Source organism: Sipha flava, unplaced genomic scaffold (assembly GCF_003268045.1).
Source record: "Sipha flava isolate LNK unplaced genomic scaffold, YSA_version1 613_pilon_pilon, whole genome shotgun sequence".
NCBI classification, from domain to species: Eukaryota; Metazoa; Arthropoda; class Insecta; order Hemiptera; family Aphididae; genus Sipha; species Sipha flava.
The window spans coordinates 41,937-65,072 of NW_020273593.1; the positions used below are offsets into that span (position 1 = coordinate 41,937).

A 23,136-nucleotide genomic window follows, 5' to 3' on the forward strand; every position below is an offset into this window, starting at 1 on the left:
CAATGTTATTATAAATGTAGAGAAAAAAAATCAAGATTCGTGGGTTTTATAAATAGTTTTTATATATAGTTTTATTATTTTATAGCGCATTAGATAACTGTTTTGCAAAAGTTCTTGGTAGTAATGTAAAAAATTGATGTAAATAAATAAATTCATTGTTATCCGAGAGCTGAATAATTGTCGAATAGTGAACATTCAACGACCATCATCAGCACAACCGTTTAATAATCCGTTACCAGAGCTTCGCAAGAACTTTATCTGTTAATATCTTATATTAACTTTATTTGTTAACGTCGACGATCCCGATCCGCCGAAAAGTCATCAACAACACATCAACAGTTATCGAGAATCGATTAATTGACGTCTACGGTGTTCCACATTAAAACGATTTCCGATCGAACAGATATTTCCGCGTCACGGTTACCTGAGATAACAATACCCAAATAAAGGTGTACCTATACCATAGAGTATTCGTACACCAATTGGTTCCATAGCGACGGGGAGGCGCTCGTTACCGTCATGCCCGTGGTACATAGGTGGTGCCGCGAACGTAAGAAAAAATAAAAATAAACCAGTGCACAGCGCACTCGGTGTGGTACGTATATACGTATACACGTAAGCAATGATTCGTCAGCATTGGAGGAAGTTTCTAGAATATTTTGTTTGGCACAGCCGCCCACGCTGCTGCGAAACGTAAATTATTAATTGCTGACCGTTTCGCGCGCGTATTTACGATGTGTGCCGAAGCTTTGGAATGAGAAAGAGAATGGGCGCGCGCGCGTACGTGTCAACGGTTGGCGCGTGCGCGTTTGGCCAGCATCCGCGTGAAAATGGTGGGCGTTCGATTTTTCACTCATATAGACCAAGTGCGCATTCGCAGCTGTCGTCAGTGTTCATTCGTACGTTACACGTGCTCACCGTCGTTCACTATCGATCTCTCTCTCTCATTCTCTCTCATTCTCTCGCTCGTCGAAAACATCGATCAATTTCTATAACACCGTCTACCCGTATCGATACAATATAACGACCGTGCGTACAGATATTAAAATACGTTGTCGCGTTCACCGCTGCGCTACACACACGTCGTAAAACAGCCGTAAAAACCCCTCGTCCCTTGTCCGGTTATCGATTTCATTCTCCCTAAACATAAATGGCACATAACAGTGGCGTCAAGCGAGACATCCCTATCAAATTGGGCGACTTCAGCGTGATCGACTCCGAGTTCAGCAACATCCGTGAGCGTTTCGACGCTGAAATGCGAAAGATGGAAGACGAGATGACCAAGTTCCGTTCCGAACTCATGAACAGAGAGTCCAACTTTTTCAAAACCACTTCCAAGTTTGTATAACTATTAATATTAAACTACACCGTAGCGACAGTGTAATATAGGCAAAGGTTTTTTTAGAAAATTCAACGGTAATATGTAATATTTAAGCGTGAGCGTTCTTCGTAAAATTCCATGTTCAATTCTTGTTTCAAACGCTCACTACTTAGGTTTGCATCTAGACAAAACACCTGTGTTCACCACATTAAAAAAAAAAAAAGACTATAACTCGACCAATGACGCATAGACCTCTATTTTTTATTAATCAAAATATCAAAAATTAACTTAAAAAATAAATTAAACCTTTACAGAATCCTATTAATTCCGATTTAGTCTTACGGTATCCAGGTTTGGGAGTAGCTAAACCATCGAACAATTCGGAAAATGCAAGCATTTCAATCAACCACTCTTCGCCTGATAACGAGTGCACCCCTTTACTTTTCAAACCACATTTTACACTCCGATCTAAATATAAACACCATAGCCAAAACAAAAATGTAACCATCTTCTATAAATGATTTCGGTTCCGCTTAGCCAACCACTAAAACCCCCTCATCAGGCAACTAAATTCAAAAGATATCCTTGGAAATCCTCCTAAACGATTGGCTCGCTAATGGTGTAGAGACCTCATGAACCATAATTAAGTTTTTATCTGAGCAAGTATAAAAAGTGTCACCGCTGGGTGGCTTTTTTTATCAACCATTAATCATGTCAACAAAAAAACATTCCACACGTATGCTTATTGTAAAAAAAAATAATTACAGATTGTGTACTTTCTAAAAAAGTAAAAAAAAAATACTTGTTTGTGTATTCATATAATTCAATAATATACTTTTTTTTAGCTGTTAACAACTCTGTTATTACCAATATGATCTAATGAATATTTATTTTATTTTTTTTTTATCATTCTGTACTAAAAAAAAGGACATCGCACGTGGAAGAAAAGTCCTTGTAAGTACAATAATATAATTTTTGCAATTGGCATGCCCATTTTGCATTTATTTCTTCGAGCACTACTTGCAGGGTTTAGATCACAATCTGTATAAAACACGCCATGTTTGACACTATATGTACATAATTTGCATATGACCACTTATAATTAAGAATGCACTATTAATCATTATCAAAGGATTGTATGTGGTACCTATATTACCGTGTGATGTAAAGAATTTAAAGAATGTTTAAATTGTTTCTTATACTGCAATATACTTAAAATTCATTTTCTAATAAAAAAAAAAAGTAAATCAGTATTAAAAATACATATTCATGTTATACGATATAATTCGAGTAATGAGTTACAATTTATACTTAATTTCATATAATTTTTGAATAATGCAATATTTACCATATATTAATTTGAGCACTCAATACAAATGTATATTTATACATTTTTATAGCGATGTTAATTTGTAAATATTATGGTTTAAAATTGTCATTAAATATTGAATTTAATTAGTACCAAAAAAGTTTTTTGGATAATTTTAGTCAAATACTTTGCATCACACTATTTGTACTTCTAAATATACATGTACAAACATAGCTTGTAGGCTTCTTTTTTTGGGCGCGTTTCGTGTAAATACGTGAACGCTGTGTATAATATCGAATACTTATTTTCGTTTTAAAGCCAAGTAGTTTCGAATGTACAAAAATAGAGATGACAATTCTAATAGCTCGGACCGGGTATTTACCGGTTTTAAACTCGTCGAACAGCCGGTAGGTACAAAACGGCTAAATTATAGATATAATATTATGGTACTATTCATTGTACAAAAATAAATATACGTACGGAATGTATTACAAAACAAATCGTGAATCATCAGCGGGTTGACATTGATTGCGCTTGTTTTCAGTCGTTCTGCACGGTTTTGCCTATAACAATAGAAGGTCGTGATGGGAATTGCATTATTGTTATTTCACTATAACACAATCAGTAATAATTACTAACGACTGACGTGTATACCTACTCTCATGTGCGGTAACGCACACTACGGTCCGGCGATCAAATGACATATTAAACCTAGTTGGTGTAATATGCGTTTTCACAGAGTACAAAAAGTTTCGCATAGTACACTGGGAATATATTATTTATGATCAGGCTTCCAAATAATTGAATACAAACAGAGAACTGGTGAAAATAATAATTTTACTATGGATATTGATAATGATACATTGAATTTCAGATAAATCTAACTTAACCATCGTCGAACGAATGGGTAGATGTTTATTAGGAGAAGAGCCGCACGATTTTCTTTTGATTTTTATATTTCTTCAGATGAACATTCTTCATGACTTAAAATGTTTGAAAACAAGTACCCTTAAAATCGTGATTTTTTTGCCTATGGATGATCCTAGGGAAAACAACTAGTTTTTCAATAAATTATTGTTGCTTTTTTAGTTATGTTGACCCACGGATAAAACTGTTTTAAAAATGGTATAGGCGTTTTATCTGTCTTAGCGATTATTAATGGTAGTATAGTGGAGATTAACGTTGACGATGACACAAAAAACTATTAATGTACCTACATTGCAATATAGGTCTACATAATTTATTAAAACACGCAGTCATGTGGGATTGTGGGACCTCACCTGTACAAATTTATGTTGTAAATTTCTAATGGTTTTTTTCTATTCCAACTAACGTTGGACTTATCATTTTCTGCACTCTACATTATTGTACTCCTGCTATCCTGCTGGTCCTGCAAGGCACCTAACCTTGGTATATTTATATGTATATCTATCGTATCGCACTATACCATATCGCTGTTTAGGTTATTTTAATTTAGTGTTTTATGTCAACTATTTAAAATAAATAAATCATAGTTATATAGATCTCTAATCTGTTTATAAATATAAATATATTTCGTTGAACAATATACAAAACAAAATGTCAAGTGTTTTGTTAATATAATTATTTTTGGGGTTAATTTAAAGTTCTTTAAATCACCTTTTCGTGATATTTAAGGTATATTATCTAAACCACGACCCAATTAGAAAATTACAATATTGTACGTTAAATAAATAAATGCCAAAATATAAAAAAATTATAAATGTTTACAAGAATTTTAAAAAGGATATGCCAAACTTAATTTTATGTGTTATTATATTCAAGTAAGCTACATGAATATATAGGATACTAAGTAATAAACTAAAAGATCACCTTAAACTTATGTTTCTAACGGTAGTGACGTAACTTGGAACGTGGAAACGTGCCACTTGTATGTACTACCATTAATTCGTGACTGTATTCTTACGTTTAGCTTACGTTATCACTTGATTATTGAAAACTATTTTATTTGTAAGTATTCGAATCGAGAATAATAGTATTCGAAGTCATAAAATATTATTATACAGTATGGTTTGAATTTCAATGTTTGTTCCTATCAAGATAATTGTTTTCACTATTTAACATTATATTTTTTATGAATACCATATTTTCACTTTCGTATAAACGTACTTACATAGAAGGATATTTTGCATGATTATAAAATGTATTCAAATGTTGCTTCTGTTCAACAGGATTATTATGTGATGTTTTCCAAAATAACTAAATCTACACTATTAGATACAAATAGTTTTTAATTATTATTTTATGTAAATTTATTTTAGGTAATTGTTTTGTTTGGATTTGTACAATTAAAGTTTTTAATTTTGTATGTTTAATTATTACTATAGAATCTTACAACTATTTTACTGTGTTTTATAGTTAAACTTTTATTAACTAATTTAATTAATTAAATATCTATAGATATTTATATATTTTTTTTACGTACTTCAATGTACAGGGTTATTACCCTAATTTTTTACACGCCGAAGTTCTTATCACCGTTGAAAGGTCACTTTCATTCCTTATTATTTTTTTTTTTATTTTTTTGCAAAAAGAATATTTATTATTTTTGACATACAGATCATAACTATAATAATGGAAGCCGTATAAATACTACAGTTTGACCTCGTATATGTCAAATTGAATAATAGAAAATTTGTTGGGTAGATACATTATTTAAATTTTAAATTAATAGTTTCACAAATGACAACAGCAGTGCAAATTACCATCAAGTAATTGTTTAAGCCATTTTGTAACCAAAATGTCTATGGTACTCGTCATACACCTACAGTTCTTATTGTATCTGATTTGTTAATATCCTGTTGTAACTTCAAATTCCAAAATTCGAACTAGGATGTCATTATTAACAAAAATTTGATTTATTAATAAAGATAAAAAATTATCTGTTTAATGTAAATTCTTTAACATAGTTTCTAACTTACTTATATAGTATTCAATTAATTTAGAGATTAGTAAAAATAATTGTGCAAAGTGAATATTAACTCTTATTTTCCTCGATTTTAAAATTGTGATTTATTATAAAAACTCTTTTTCCGTCATAATTAATAGTATTGTATCAACCATATTGTTTGACTAGGATGGTTATCTGACAAATTCTTTTATCTAATTAAAATGTATAAAAAATCGCTAAGGTCAAAATTTACAAATTTTATTTTGTTTAGAATATCTATGGTTGTATTTGTTCATAAATTATTTTATATTTATTACTTTTATTTTTTGACACACGTTATACGCACGTTGTAACTACACATTTAAGTTTTAAGCATCTTGTTTATTCTTTCTTTTATCATTCAAGCATGTGAATTCAAAAATAGTTAAATATTTCTATATTGTAATTTTGATTTTACTATTTATTTTTAGCTCTCAAAACACTATCACCTCAAATCACAGTGAATTACCACCAAGTCGATTGTCAACTGGGGCCACACCCAGTGGTTGGGTTGAAAACATCAACTCACCTCTAATCCAAGAAGATGGTGATAATAAAATGTTAAAACTTAGATTCGACGTCAGTCAATACGAACCCGAGGAAATTGTTGTCAAGACAGTCGACAACAAATTGTTGGTACGTATATGAGTTCAGATTGAATTAGAAAAAAAAACCATAAGGTTTTTCATAGAGTTACCACCGATCGTTAGTGAAGTGTCTTCCTACTCATATTATAGTTGTACGATAAAAATAAAATAACACCGGATGCGTCTAGTTCTTACGTGTAACGAAATAATTTCGAAACCAGTTTTGTTATTAAGTATTTCTTGCGTATTATAATGCCTCGTAGTCAATGTACTATTTAAAGAATTGTGTTAAGCTTGCACATGGCGAAGAGTTACTTTAAAAGCCGGAAACGAATTACATTGTGTGAATGGTATTAATTTCCACAACTATGTAAGGTGGTGTCGAACGTAAATAGTATCGAAATAATTGCTCAAGTTGACCACGGATTTGCCAACCTTCACACATTTAATGTTGTAGAAATGTAAACGTTGGTGCGTGCGACCTTGATGGTTTAAATATTTTATTAAGCTTCTAAAAAAAAATGTATACGTTTATAAATGAATTATTGTTCTACATGTTTATTACACGTATGTTGTATCGAAACCTTGTAAACTCAATAATAGATTTGTCACACTAAATCGAAGATATTTTATTTTGTTATTAATTTTAATATTTTCCAAAGATCACTTATTTACATATAGTCCACCTGTTTTTTCTCTCGCCTAGGAGTGCCCGTTTATTCAAATAAAAAAAAAAAAAAATTAAAACACACGCCACGACACACTTGTAAACGACCCACGCCTTAATCGACCTTGTCTACACTCGATAAACTCCATAAATGGTTAGGAGCCTTCGTAACAATCATCTCGTGTGCAAGATGCAAGTAATACATAACTTAAACATATTTAATATACTATGGTTCATGTCGGATACGAGTTATTAATATTATATTCATTAAAAAAGTAATTTTAGGTTGATTTAAAAAAATAAAAAAAATTTCATAATAGGATGATGTTGGATCGATTATTTAGTTAGTTTTATACTGATATAAGCCTTTATAAAAAAATATAACATTTACAAAAAATAAGTAAAGTAAAAAGTAAGTTTGGTTTTTTTTTTAATTAATTGAAAGAACGTTGTAACGTTTTCTTAAATGTCGAAATATAAAATTGTTGATTTTAATTTTATTAAATTGAACTTAAAGAGTTTACTAATTTTAATTTTATAAGTTCATAAAGCATAACGAATCGTTAACTATTTCAATAAAATCTGTAAAACTATAAAATCAATGCATCTACGATGGAGCTCACCATAAAAATATCTGATTTAGATTAAACTCACTATGTTATTATGTAAAAAGTAATTTGTAACCAAGAACAATGCAATGTTATTTTTGTACATATGTACTTAGGTTATATTACGCTCTAGTGATCTGAACCTAAAATCACTAGACCAATTTAACTAGATCTTCAGAATAGGTACTTTATTGGTCTGTTTTCAAGTAATTGTAAATAATAACAATTATTTTTATAATAAAAATATTATTTTGTGTTTTAAATATTTTATTTATAAGAGTAGGTAGGTTCCATTTTTTATACTATATATTCAGTTTTATACACAATTATGGTTTATCTGTGTATGATATTTATAATTTCAAGGTAATCGTTTTGTCTGATTATGGTTAAATGTCTACTTAGTTTTACCCATTTCCTTGTTCATACCTATTACTTAGGCATAACCTATTACTTCAAAAGCTAAATCTAAGAAACATCAGATACTGCAAAAACAATAGAAATTATAATTACTATTATTTGTTGGACCTATTTACCTATGGATAATCAATATTAAATTATTTATATTCATTTTCCCTTTCATTTGTTATCTGTTTAGGTACATGCTAAACACGAGGAAAAATCGGATTCAAAATCAGTTTACAGAGAGTATAACCGTGAATTTTTACTTCCCAAAGGAACCAATCCAGAGGCTATCAAATCGTCCCTCAGTAAAGATGGCGTGTTAACTGTTGAAGCACCGTTGCCCGCTCTCGGTGGTCCCGATAAATTGATTCCAATCTCACACCATTAATTATTTTTTCCACCTAGTGATCAATTTTTAGAAAGCATACAAATTTAAATATTTATTTTAATATTATAATTTTTAATTCATTAATTTTCCAACAAAAAAAAAAAGTTGGTTTTTAATTACTTTCAGTTTTCAATTTTTTTTCTTTATGTTAAAAAAAAAAAAAATCAAACCTATATATTAAAAAAATATATTTTTATGTAAACGGCGTTGTACTTACTATCGTAGTATTATTTTGCATAGAATGCATTATATTATACTATAGAGCTTATATGACGACCACGTTGCACTTCATGCTAGAAAATATTTTACACTAGTTCCTAAAATGTTCTGTAAACACAATGAAGAATGAATACTTTGTTTATATAAATATTTATATATTTAACTACAAACTTACATACAATATATTATACACACATGCATATTTGTGTTACAAAAATAAGATAAAATTGCAATTAATTAGCTAATGTTTTAATGATTATTAACTTACCGATCGATTATGAAAATGATGAAAAATTATATTTTAATTATTATTATAATTATATTTTTAATGTTATAATTACTTATACTAATATAAATTATTTGCCTTTTTCATGATTTATTTCTTCTTTTTTGTTTTTTTGTTTGAACGAAAATGCCAAAATGTCATGACAGGAAGCACACCAATAGTCTAAAATTATCCCGAAATTCCTCTGGAACATATTTAGATTTGCTGCCGCCTCGAGCCTTGATCAGTTTTTTGGACAACGTTCAACGCCTAATCTAGATAGTGGCAATAAAGCTGGTTTACGAGTGCACAAAAACACGAAAATAGAATGTTTCCTTAAGTACTTCTTCCAACACGATGAGTGTTCTTAGTTTCTTTCTCTCGGTTCATATGGTATCCACCAAAAATAATATATCGCATAAAATTATCGTGAATAATAGGATGTATGTGTACAGTAAATATTAATAATTATACGAACCAAAAAGTCAAGTGACAACTCTTGTGTACTTTGTACATAATATATGTGCGCTCGCAAACTGTAATTTATAGATAAAATCTTTTGATTTTAAAACCTCGTGTAATTTAAACATACCACAAATTTAAGTAAACATTTTAACCGATGACGCGTTGTCTATAATAGAATATAATATAAAATTTGAATACAATTATTTGATCTATTAAATATTTTAGTATTATTTTTAGTTATGATTTTGATTTATCATGTGTCAAGATTAGAGCTCTTAATACACGTGAATTCACGGAATTCACGTGTCACGTGTCATGTGTAAAATCCAAAATAAAAACGTATATCCTTAACTTAATACTGTACTATTAATATTTTATTAAAACTTCAAGTGTATAACATAAAATTACTAATTTTACCATTGTAAAAATGGATATATATTTTGGATAAACATGTATTTCACGTGTACACGTGAATTCCGTGACACGTGTTTTAAGAGCTCTAGTCAAGATTGCCTGCAATTTTAATTTGTAGTTTTTATAATGTGTAAGATTCAACAGCTCTATAACATAACTATAAATATGCAATTCCTTCAAATCTTTAAATTAGTTGATAATATCCGAGTAGTTTGAAACATATTTGTATTTTACATCGGATGTTCTAGGATGAAACAAGAAAAATATGCATTTGCTAGAACTTCCGAGCCCTGGTTTTAACAAACTGATTTTATTTTAGATTATGAGTGAAACAAGGAATTGATTGGTGATACTATATATATTTTTTTTTTGCATATACTAACACGTATGGCATGCATTAATATGTAATTTTAGAATCGAAAAATAATGGTGGCATTTCTTATATTAAATTATCCTTTGGTTTATTCGATCGTGATTTTATGTTATTTAATTTATTTTATTATTTTTAAAATTGTTGCATTCGACTCTAGTCGTATAATTTATAATTTATCACTGCTATAAACCTGAGAAATAAGCGAAGAGTTGTCGTCATTGGTGTAGAAATGGATTCCGTAAGCTGTTCAGTATATGTTTTAGGGGTTAGTGATCACAACAGTTGAAGCATTGTGAAAAAACTCTTCTAGAGTTACGATGGCTGCTTCGGCTGCATATTGGTTAATAGTACATAAAAACATAGACGTTCGCAGAATTTTGGTTTCGGGAGTGCACACTAAAAATTAGGGCTTGCAATAATTTTGAAAGCCATTATAGGTATCTTTATATAAAAAGCACAAAAATCATTTTTTTATATAATTATTATTTTAATGAATATTACATAACAGTATGTCAACATGACGATATTAATCTTTTATAATAATAATCGACGTTTAAAAGCAACATTTGATTTGCTAGCATTAATCACAACTTTATTTCCAGCACCAAGTTTGGGAAATTTTAAAGACTCATCCAATGCTTTAGCCAATTCAGATATTGATTGAAACGCTTTATCTACATCGTCTTTCAGACCTCGTATTTTGACTAAATTGTTTTTAGCCTCATCTAAAATATCGAACCAAATATTATTTATTAATAAACAATATGCAAAAAAACAAATATATTATCATTATTAATTACCTAGACTGGGAAATGTAATTTTAACATTAAAGGTTTCTTGAAATTGTTTAACTTTTATACCCTTAACTCCGATCATAGCTCCATGATGACGTTGATCAATTAAAATTTCTTTTTCACTTATATTTTTCAACTTCAATATAATTTCCTCCAATTCCTAATAATAATTTAAATTATTAGAAAATCACGATGAAACTACATTTTGGACATTTGTTGAAATAACCAATTTCGTTAATACATAAGATTTGTAAATTTTTTTTGTGACAAGGTAAATTCTTTTAAAAAAAAATTCTCAACAGAAATTCTGTAAAAACGTAAACCAAATGTATTAAAAATGAATGTTCAATGAATAGGTATCGAGTTTAGTCAACATTCAATGTTAAAATGCTCACAAATTTATTTTTTAACATAACGCTAATTTTTTAGTAACTAATAAGATACATATATAATGGAAAGTTGTTGTATATTTTCAGACTTATTGTTGAATTTCAATAATTTTATCTACATTTTAGTTTAGAGATCATGACATTTTCGAATATTTACTAAGGTTTTAATTTTAATTTAATTTTTAAAAATAAATAGTACGGCCAAAATTAACTATTTTGTTAATTTTTCTCTAACCTATTCATGCGAGTCATTCTTTTTGGAAATTAATTTTATTAAATGTGAACATAGAAATCGACCAACCCATGACTAGAGTAGTGCATTGTACTACATTAAAATGTATAAATTATAAACCGAATATAAATTAACTGGAATCAAGTGTAACAAAAATCTCACCAAGCAAATCAATAAATACTTAAGTAATTTTATTTTCATAAATAAAATTTTCATTTTATATTCTAAAAAGTTCAATATGGATAACCTAATTAATAAATGCTATACTATGTTGATTTTTAAATAATATGTTTCATTATTTAATTGCTTACATGAAGAAAAAAATATCAAATCATTTTTGATATTTTACGTTAAAAATAGTTTCCACCCTTAAAAAAAGGTTCCACCCTTTTACTAATAGTATTTTCCTGTCCCTCTCATAAGAGATTTGATTATATTACATTTTATCAATTAGTTTTTTTGACGCAAAAAATATATTTTAGATCGAAAAAAGGGTAAAACCATCATATTATTACGATTTTTATTTACATTAATATTATTACAATATTAGTTTACAAATACATCGATCAGTATTTTTTAAATTCATCATATTAAACAAGACAAAATATTCCTTGGATAATAATGGAAAAATGAAAAAATATATGCTACTAGTTCAAATCAAAAAACTGTGCAACAATTCATCCTTACAACTTTTATAAATATGTTAGTAACAAGTAATTTATATTTGCCCAATATTTCAAATTAGTTGTGATCGTGGTTTTGACTGTACACTAATCACTGACCGAGTGATATATGAATTAAGATTTAGAATAACCCATATGTTTTAAATAATATCTACGGTTTTAAAATTTTAATGAATGGTTTTAGTGGTTACTTCATACATACAATTAAAAAAAATTTCGATTCGTTAAAACATATTTTTGATACATACTTTTATTGCTTTTGACGTACTATTTCTTGTTCCGGTAACATTTATAATCTCGGACGTATTTTTAATGCTTGGTATATGTATACGTGATCCGGTGCGTATTTCGATATTTTTTCGGACCACTCCTTTTTTACCCATTAATTTACCATGATGTTCCTTAGCAACATTAATAGTACGAGTAATTTGCTAAAGAAAAAAATATTATTATATTTCTTTATACGTACAAAAAACTATAAAATAACAAATGATTCGTCAAACATTTTATATTAATATGCACATTTAAGTATTAAAATATTAAAAAAAAATAATAATTCATAATTCATAATTTGTGCACAAAAATATACTTAATTACAAATAATTTACTTGGGTTTGGAAACTAGCGATAATCTTATCTTTCGCTTGATCAACGTTAACTTTTTTTCCCCTGACGAGAAAAGTCAAGTTCATATTTTTTGATATGCTGACCTCTATTTCCACATTAGTTTCTGTAGCAATTTTTCTATATACGTCTTTAGATTTTTCTTCCTCGTATTGTTTACACTCATCCAAATTATGATTTTCGGCAGTTATTGTAAATACCTACAAATTTCACATAATAAAAATTAAGTTTTTATTTTATTTTTACACCAGATATAAATCCACAAAAACTTTCTAGAGCATAACTATTTAGACATAATGAAAAATTGTATTTAAAATCCTAATAATGATGACCTATAATATCAAAATTATCATTCTATAATTTTATTATTTTTTATTTAGCTTTCAGCACAAAGTTGTTAAGGCTTAACAATTAGATCAAATGAATAAGATAACTAAGTATGCATTTTAACATTAAAATACATTAATTATTATCATAAAATAATATTAATAAAATAAAATTGAGATAATTAATATGGATTGAAAACCCAATAAAACTGATTGGTAACAGATAACATATTCAGTGATTAAAGACGTGATTATTTAAATTAATAAGGTAGAACATAATTTGAGCTATGGAATAAACTGTTTGTGTAGAATAGCTTTGAGAAGGGAAATTAAGGGATTTATTAATACCGAAAGATCTGAAATAAATTTCGAAAACGTTTTATCGTTCATAAGGCTATAAGATAATAGAATATTATTAGTATTATTATTAATTCTTTTGGAGGAGTGACCTAATTCCAAAAGGTCATCAGACATATCAGATATGAGAGTTGAGTGGTGCAGATTTCTGATTGTAACCTTGTAGGGTCAATATGTTGGTGGCATAAAAGTGCTAAAACAAGCACTAGTGACAATTAGGTGTTCCGTAGGTGCATTGAAAGCAAACAATCAAAAAATAAGACGATAAGTTACACTTTAACCTGTTAAGATCGATGATTTGTATCAACGTGTTTTTGAAAGTTGATAAGTTTTTAATGTTTGGAATCCTAATGTTGTCATGTTGATGGTCAACAATTAGATTTAAAATAGATCCATTGATTACATTGGCAACATCACTAGAGCTGTCGAATCTCGTTATCCCCTTCGTTGGTCAAGACAGCAAAATGATTAGGCAAAATAATGGTTTGGTTTTTTTTCCCGTAAGGATAGGTGAATAAAGCGATGATGACAGTGACCGTTTGGACTTGGGGTAGTACGTGGATAGGATATGTTATCCACCTTAAAATTGAAGACACGTTCGATAAAATATAATACCCTGAACTGATTACATGGTTAAAATCATGATAACGTATCGGTCACATTACAATAGCAAAGACATGCAACCATGTTGATCGTACTGATACTTATTAATTATTATTAAAATGGCATGATGAATTACTTCATTTATAGTTGAAGTTCTAACTATACTCCGTTTTTCAAACACTGCACTCTGACGCTTAATCCCTATGTTGCCCAATGTCTTTAAAGCTGGTAAAGCCGGAAACATAATGGTATAGCTGTTGCTATTGTATCCTACAACTCCTGTGCTAGTAAGGTTGGACACGACTGGTACACTCTTCATCTTTAGAATATTTGTCTGTCCTGATCTCAAATTGTTGTCTTGAAAAAATAACAAAGATTTATTTTTTTTAAACAAAAACTGAGAACACTGAAATCAAAATGTGAATAAATGTAGTAATTTATTTTAGTCGAATCTGATATGAATGCTCAATTAGTGGGATGGTTTAGAAAATGATTTAATACTTCATATAAATCAACTAGGTTCTTCTATGACTATAAACAATTGACAAACAGATTCAATCACCAATAGTTACGAATGTGCAAAATATAATTTTAATATCGATACATAACGACTAATAATGCAATTTTGTTCTTTCCGTATTAGCAAGCAATAATCGATTTTAATTAAAAATTTGGTAAAAATCAAAAAATGCCAATAGAATACATAAAATATAAAATAAAAATATTGTACTTCTAATTATATAATTTTTTTTAGCTTTTTCAACGAAAAAAATGTAGTGGATTTATGTGATTTTTATTGAGTTTTATCAACATTTAATTTTCAAACATTATAAATTATGCTATTTTTTTTTTTTATTTATTAGTAAGAGATATGCACGAGAAACGTTACATTTTTAAGTTTATTTTTCCAGAATTGGCCAAAATTATTTTATCTATATTTTATGAAAAAAACTACGAAAGTTTGACATTTTCAAACACATATTTATTATCTTTGGAAAATTATATCAGTGATGTAAAAATATCAAGGTTCTGTAATTGTTATTATTCTGGTTATGATAAAACAACAATTTAATTTTTTCGAAAACCTGTATTCTGTAAATATTGTTGTTTTTTTATAACTTTTCGATTAGTTTTCGTAAATATTAAAAACTGTTGGAAAATGAGTAAATTTACCTTCCTCAAAGTACCAACTATACACCGAAACCTCCACTTTTGTTCTATGATCGTGATGATCGGAGTACTCTTTCTGGTTGAAATCGTGTTCAAAGACTCACAAAAAAATGCATTCTTCGTTTCACTTTTAAACTGATAAATTATCATCAAAAGGTAAATAAATAATAATAATGATTGACATATTTTCTTTACAGAATAAAGATTCTAATTGTATTTCGTAAATACAATTTTTTTTTTTTTAAATAAACATTTATAGTTAAAATGAAATTTTTAAGAGTATTTTTCATCGTGTGTGATCAGTAAAAATATTAAAAAGTATATAGATCTTGAAGCATCTTTATGAAATTTATTATGTCTCAGGCAAATTAAGTTTTGTTGGTGACGGTTTATTTGATTTTGTAAAAATTCATGAAAAAAGTTAGACTTAACCTAACATTTTGACCTATGCAGATGTTTGAAATGCAATAAACAAATGCATTTCAAATAACTACAAAATATGTGTTCATTAGCTTATATAACATTGAATTACAGAAATAACTTTTATTTTTCAACTAGGTACGTTATTGTTAATTATTGTTGAGTTATTGACTTTTGGGAACATTCACAAAACAATAACATTTAAAACTGTATATATAAGCTTAATTCAGAAATTTTAATGATTCTTATTTGGTTCGTACATATTGTTGAAACTAAATTATAATTTTATCTTTCTTAATTACGTGGGCCCGTGCCACGTATTAATTTTTCGCAATCAACTTTAACGGTTTTCGACTTTTCTTGCATTATATAAATAACACTATAGGTATATATTATTATTAATTGTACATTTCCTACCATTATTGAATATTATGTAATACTAAAATATAATAATATTTTTTAAATAGGTCCAGTTAACACGAATATTTTTCTCTAGCCACCTCTATTCATAATTTAGATTTTTCATATTAATTTATTTTAATATTTTCAAAAAATCACTTGAGTTTCGTGGAACCTTGAGGAACAGAGCGTATTTTTGGAGTTTTGAGATGGAATTTCGCTAAGTAATTATTAAATATACTATATTTTCGATAAAATTATTTTTTAACATTAATCTCGATAGTTGTTTTATATTTATTGACCACTCACTACTTAAAACGTATTAATAAAATGTATTTAATAATTCGATAGAAGTATATGATATAGACATTTTCCTTGACATAACTGCACTCGTGTTGAAACTGTGGTTTAATTTTTAAATTATAATAGATTGTGACAAAAGGAATAAATCGTAAAATGTATTTTCCTATATAATGTAACTTAAAATTAAAACCGAATTTTATCATTATAAGTGCAATTATAATTGATTTACATGGCATACGTATGCGGCAGGTACAAAAAACCCTTTTCCACAAACGAAATATATCATATAATACCTCACTAAATACAAACTAATCCATTTGCAAATATTAACTGTTATTTAACAAGAGTTTTTTTTAATAAACTAAAGCAGTCTAGAATGTCTAAAATACAATGACAAATGTAATCGTTATAGTGAAATTAATCGAAATGTATGCGAGCCTAACAATCGACTGGTCGTCGACTGCAAAATACATTTATGTAAAAGGTATTGCCTAGCGATGTTGCCTTGTTCGTCAGCATTATACTAGTTTAGTATTAATATTTTATTAATTTGGTACGGACACGAAAAAAACTCAACTAACCTAACTCAAAATGGTACACATCGTGCACACTCGATATTTAGAAATGATTTATCAAAATAATGTGGATAATTCAAACTTGTAAAATATCTCCACAATATTATACAATATCAGCTTTATTTCATTATCTGTAAGACATTATACTTTCGGCGTTAAGACATGTATGATCGCCAATTGTTGAGTTCATTTCAGGAAAATAATGGATTTTAAAAAGGAATATTTTATCACCGTGGATTGTAAATCAAAATTGCAGTCAAATCGGCCACATTGTAAAATAGAATATACAAATCGTAATAAAAGGAAATTAAATAACCTTACAACTGCGGAAAAGTTCGTTTTTATATCATTAGTTAAAAAAAGGTGATCGCAAACAAATGTAAAATTACAACACAATTCAGCTCGCCACCTGATAAATAGTAGTCAACTATTAAACAAAAAGATAAATTTTAATGTTCAAAAATGGGAAAATGGAATTGAAAAAATAAGGATTACTCATAATTTAAACATAGCCGAATGCTTATTAAAATGATTTTACAGTGTCGAGATAAAAATATGCCAGTAAGTGAAACAATTTTACTTGAAAAAACAAACGAAAATCAATCAGGACACACCCATTTTTAAGCTAGTAGTGGAAGGCTAATAAATTGGAAGAAAGGACATGAAGTAGTGTTTCAAACAGTTTGTGAAGACCTTCACTGACAATTTCCTTACCAGCCAATGCCGAATTATTCAGTTATAAATAAATAATAATGTACTTATTAATGTAAAAAATTCAAATACCACTCACTTTTTGATCATCGCTACATCTAAAAAAGTACAAGATGATTGAATTTGAATTTAACATAGTGGTCTCTAACTTTAGACGAGCAATAAGAAAGGATTTTAAAAAATGTTGACACCGGCAAGATGGTTCCATGATGGAAAACCGATTAATTCAGCGTAAAACTAAAACTTCCACATCGTTTTATTTGAAATTTCGTTCCATTTGTTTTAATAAATAATAGTAACTCTAAACTAGGGTTTATATAATGTGAGATAATAATCCATTAAAAACTACGTCCCAACCAAGACTGTTCCGTGCGAAGTCGAGTAGTTCAGCTTGTATAATAATTTAATCCACCTGGCTATTCGAGCCGGTGTTGCGTGCCGTCGCTCAATCGTATATGATGGTTCAGTTTTTAAAGGATAGACTTCAATAAAACACTCAATTGAAATTTTACCTGTTTATTTAATAATTTTCCTAAGTACAAAACATTAATTTACGAAATAATGTGGCGTGAAGGTGCTTGCGACTGTACATGTAAACCACATCTGAATATTGGTCTATTCCCAACCCCCTTATATACTTAGGTTTGGCGAAGATCAAACGTACCGCGCTGGGCGATAGTTGTTTTCAACTATATTAATTAATTTTTCTCTAGCCCGCTAATTATTACCTAGATGACCTTATTCGCACTTATTTAGTTCTTATTCGCATGATAATTGTCACGACTTTTTCCAATTAAAATTCTACATATAACCATGCGATTCGCATATAATATATGTACTGGTTTACCCTCTGACTTTTAATTAAAATTCATTTCTATTTTTATGAATGCGAATATTGTGTTAATAATAATTATTTTCTTGATATCTACCATTACGATCTACATGGTCCCGTCCATGTCGTATGAGTCGTAATATTGCTTTACTCTCTGTTTTAAACTAATAGTTCTTTTCTATTATTGCGAATATTATATTACTCTCTAATATTTATAATTTATGTGGACCCGCCCGTACTGTAAGAGTCGTAAGGACCTACATTCATGTATGTCCGCAACACCGGATTACAATAATTATTATTGTATTTTTATTTTTATAATTATTATAAAAAATGATTTTTAAAGTTAAAAAATTGATTTGGTCACGACGCGTTGTTATGCAAGTTACAGACGAAATGTAAAGTAAGAATGTCACCAAATGAGTATTTAATAATCGAATATAATAAAATTAAGAGATCACGTAATTTGACGGCGGCGCCGATTTCGTGAATAAAATTAACATCTTATATAATAATTGATAATAATAATGATAATTATATGTCCATGCGTGTTTATGCGTGATGACAGACCGGCAGTCGATGACCGTGAATTTGGCACAATAACGACGACGACTTAGAACGTTGCTTTATTGGCCTTAACAATAACTTATACCTCTAATATTTTTGTCATAATAATCGCTATGTGTGTATTAAAAAATAATATTTAGACAAAACTGATCCAACTATTTCAATTTTAGATTTCTAATGAAATCAGAAATGTATTGGTTTTACCACGATGTGTGTTTTCTTATACATTTTCGATTAGAAGAAATGTTTCCGTCCTTAAAACCATGGAAGGTAAATGTTTCTGATAGAAAATTTTATTTATCTGGTACTTTGAAGGAGAAAATTTCACGAATTTCCTATTAGTTTTCTTAATAATTTAAAAACATGAAAATCAAAAAGTTATAGCACAATTACTATCACTGTAATTACAGCACAGCGATAAGCTAACATTTCAGTCAAGGAGCCATTTCACAATGAGTGTGTCCACAATTGTTAATACTAGAATGCGTACAATAATTAACTGAATAATCGAATTAAAATATATATTATAATGAAATATTATAAGATCTATGTCGTGACCAGTGTTTCTTCCAGGCAATTTTTTCCGAAACGGCACTGAAAAAAAAATGGGGTTCATTTATATTACATAATTTTTCGATAATACAAGACCTACCTTTATTTATTATTTATAATTGTGAATAATATAATTAAATACACACATTTTAAAACACACATATTATTATTATATACAAACGTTATTTTTAAATAGATTGTGTGTTAAGTTAAATGTACATAAAACAAAAATAGTAAAAACAAAATCTTTTAACCTAACTTTTATTTCTAAATTTTCTAAAGGAAACCGAATTGAATCCGGTGATTTTTCTCAGCTGTTTATAAATCTACCGTTTTGTTTATTGTCCAACAATATTATTAATGTGATTACTAATTACTGATTTTCATCGGGAAAAATAATTTAAAAATATATAGTAATATAAAAATAATTAATTTTAAATAATAAATACAGTGAAACCTCGGTATCTCGAAGTCGTAAGGAACCAAAAAAAAAATTCGACATATCGAAACTTCGAGTTAGAGAGGGAATTTAAAACATAAATAAAATTTGAAATAAAAATGTTAAATTATTGGGAAAAATGTGTATTTATAATATAGAATGTATTTATACTTTGAATACATATTATGTATTAGTATTCATCATTTGGATAAGTATACATTATTTTCTATGAAAGTAGAAAATCTGACATTTTTGTTTGTTTTTTGTTTAGTATTAGAAGTATTTTCAATAAAACTACCTAAAATATTAAGTGCAGAAAATATATTGTCAGAAACTCCTGACTGTTGTTGAACGTATCTTCGAAGTTCATGTATATAAAACTATATACATGAACTTCGAAGATTCGTGGTGCTTGGACACCACGTATGAAAGATTTAACAACAGCAATTTCTTCCTCGTCGATTGCTTCATCGACAGAATCTGTCTCTGGCTCACTGAGAAAATCAGATGTTTTAAAAATTTCCGCATCGGTTAAACTTTCTGATGTGCTCAAAGTAGAATCAATATCCAAAAATTATTACATACAACGTTATTTGTATAAGCTTTGTCATTTAATCTTATATTTAATAGTCTGGGCATTTTATACGTTATCTAATCTGTAATATATTCGAGTTAGTGAATCATAATAAGTGGTAGGTACCGGATAATGACTTCGACTTATAGAAATATTCGGCATATGGAAATTCGATATAAGGAAATAACTGAGTACGTAAGTCCAATACTGAATGATCAGGACTGAAAAAAAAATTCGACCTACAGAAACTTCGAGATACCGAGGTTTCACTGTATATGGTGTTTACTCATATCTGATGATGATAGGTCATACACATAGGTGGACATTTGGTTAAATTTTGGGGGGGGGGTTATAATAATTCAATGTAAAATAACCCGCAGGGGCTTCGCCCCCACACCCCCTTCCCATTTACAAGTAAAACTTATTACCATTAAAAATATAGATATGTTTAAATTGTATTAAAAAAAAAAAAAAAAACACTAAATAACGTCATATCATCGCTTTTTATATTTTTCGATATATCTTTTTAATATATACTACTGAAAGATCGCTGAACCTATATTGAACCAACGATGTCCTTAGCCAAGTTTTTATTTTTTTCATTACACTGAAACTTCTTTAGCATGTAGCTAAACTATGTAATTGGTATTGTTAATGGTATTGTAAATGGTTTTTTATTATTACTTATTTTACAATTTTCAAAAAAACGAACAGATAATCATAAAAACAACGAATAACATTTCTTACAAAGTTTAGATTTTGGGGGCTATTAAAATATTTGGGGGGGTCTAAGATTCCAGCTAATCGATGGCTTAATTTATTCTACACTATTCTACAATGTATGTTGTGTAGTACTAATACACATTTTAGGCGAAAATAAGTGCGAAATCATAACAAGTTTATATTTAACAACTAATGAAAGTATTAAAAATATTATTAAGAGATAAGTAATAACAAAATAAAAAAAAAAAAAAAAATACAAAAATGTTCTTATAATCCAAAGTTTACTTTATAATCATCTGAACAACAATAAAATATAAACTATTTTTAGCTATATTACGAGTATTTTTAACTTTATGTATTTTAACGATGGTATTTTGAATTAAATTAGTCTATTATTTAAGAACTTGTAATTTGATAAAATTAACTTGATTAAAAATTTCGGATACTTGACTTGTGTATTATTTTCTAATTTAATAGTATTAAACTTATATTAAATGATCATCTCTAAACATTATTCATGATTTTCAGAACCAAAGTCTTATATACTCATTAGTTCATAAATATGCGCTTATTTATTTATATATTTTATATAAAATAGTATTTTACAAGTCCTAATAGCCGAGAAAAAATTAATGACAGGCTTCTACAAAATTATAACAGTATAAAATATCCAAATTATAACAAGAGTCCAACAATTAACTGTAGTAGATCTAGGATGTAATAAAATGGTATAATGAGAAAATTTTGTTTTGCTTATTTATATGTATTAAATTCATACATATATATATATATATATATATATATATATGTTTATTTGTACTAAATTAATTGTTGTAAATAATTATATGAGAATAAACAATAACATTTAAATTTATTTTTAGTAATTTATCAGAATATTTTATTATGTAAATAAATTAACAAATAATACTTTAAAATTGTAAAATTAATAGTAACTTAAAACCAGAATCAATTAGACCAGTGGTTTTCAAACTGTGGTACGCGTACCACTAATGGTACGCAAAAGACTACATGGTGGTACGCGAAAGGCCGCATGGTGGTAGAACGGATATTAAAAATTCAATATTTAACTCATATATTAATTTAAAACACTAATAAATTCGTAGTAATATATAAATAATAATTTTATTTTAGTATTTTACTGCCTTTTTATTTAAAATAATTATATTTAACTATGTGAAGTTTGTATGATTCTATTTTTAATAATTAATGGTACGTGACTGATAATATACACATGTGGTACGCGAAAAAAAAAGTTTGAGAACCGCTGAATTAGACTGATGATTAATCTATTTACAATTTAGTTTTTTTTCCAGCAATCTAATATGATTAAATATTATATTTATTTATCGGTATTGATATTTCATTGATTCATATATTTATATTATAACGTATATTATGCCCCATGCTATAATATACAATATAATGTATAATGTATAGAATAAAAGTGCATTTAATACTTTAATTGTTGTTACTTAAATGTATCACTCCAAAACCGGAATTAGGTATGCAGTAGCCACAAAAGAAATATTTCCCATCAACACTATAACATTGAATATTGTTTTATATTGTATAAATCATGTAATTTACACATTTTTTTAGTATTTAAAAGTTATCTAAATTATGGAGGCTCTTAGACTACATTCCACTCAATCCACTCTTCTTGGCCTTTAAATCCGGTTTAATATTACCTGAATATGTAAATTTGTGAAATTAGAGGCATTAATTGCAATCTTAACACAAATTTAATAAATGAAAAATGCAATACTATTATTAAAATGAATAGAGAACACTCAAAAAATGTGTTTATTTATTAATTATTAATTATTATTAATTAATTATTAATTATTATTAATTAA

General features: G+C 28.0%; 2 protein-coding genes across 3 annotated transcripts; one reads left to right on the forward strand and one right to left on the reverse strand.

Moving 5' to 3' along the window:
- Positions 1 to 1,150: 1,150 nt before the first annotated feature.
- LOC112691433 (alpha-crystallin B chain) lies at positions 1,151 to 8,314 on the forward strand. Of its 2 annotated transcripts, XM_025565679.1 has the most exons (4): positions 1,151 to 1,338; positions 2,249 to 2,275; positions 6,030 to 6,234; positions 8,056 to 8,314. In XM_025565679.1, the coding sequence occupies exons 1-4, from the start codon at positions 1,151 to 1,153 to the stop codon at positions 8,248 to 8,250; spliced, it is 615 nt and encodes a 204-aa protein (XP_025421464.1). In that variant the 3' UTR covers positions 8,251 to 8,314. The 2 variants fall into 2 exon arrangements, with proteins under 2 accessions (XP_025421464.1, XP_025421465.1); XM_025565680.1 differs by lacking the exon at positions 2,249 to 2,275 and having other exon boundaries at positions 8,056 to 8,250.
- A 2,206-nt stretch (positions 8,315 to 10,520) lies between these two features.
- Positions 10,521 to 14,313, reverse strand: LOC112691448 (vigilin-like). Its single transcript, XM_025565701.1, has 5 exons — positions 14,131 to 14,313; positions 12,693 to 12,908; positions 12,333 to 12,515; positions 10,787 to 10,940; positions 10,521 to 10,711 (listed from the first exon to the last, which is right to left on the reverse strand). The coding sequence occupies exons 1-5, from the start codon at positions 14,311 to 14,313 to the stop codon at positions 10,521 to 10,523; spliced, it is 927 nt and encodes a 308-aa protein (XP_025421486.1).
- Between the last annotated feature and the right edge of the window lie 8,823 nt (positions 14,314 to 23,136).

Bases quoted from the DNA above. Each gene is read 5' to 3' on its own strand.
- LOC112691433 (XM_025565679.1), top strand. From the start codon at position 1,151: ATGGCACATAACAGTGGCGTCAAGCGAGACATCCCTATCAAATTGGGC. The intron at 1,339-2,248 runs GTTTGTATAACT...ACTAAAAAAAAG, and splicing joins TTTTTCAAAACCACTTCCAA to GACATCGCACGTGGAAGAAA. The intron at 6,235-8,055 runs GTACGTATATGA...TTATCTGTTTAG, and splicing joins CAGTCGACAACAAATTGTTG to GTACATGCTAAACACGAGGA.
- LOC112691448 (XM_025565701.1), bottom strand. From the start codon at position 14,313: ATGAAGAGTGTACCAGTCGTGTCCAACCTTACTAGCACAGGAGTTGTA. The intron at 10,941-12,332 runs GTATGTATCAAA...AATTATTATTAG, and splicing joins GTACGTCAAAAGCAATAAAA to GAATTGGAGGAAATTATATT. The intron at 10,712-10,786 runs GTAATTAATAAT...TCGATATTTTAG, and splicing joins AATTACATTTCCCAGTCTAG to ATGAGGCTAAAAACAATTTA.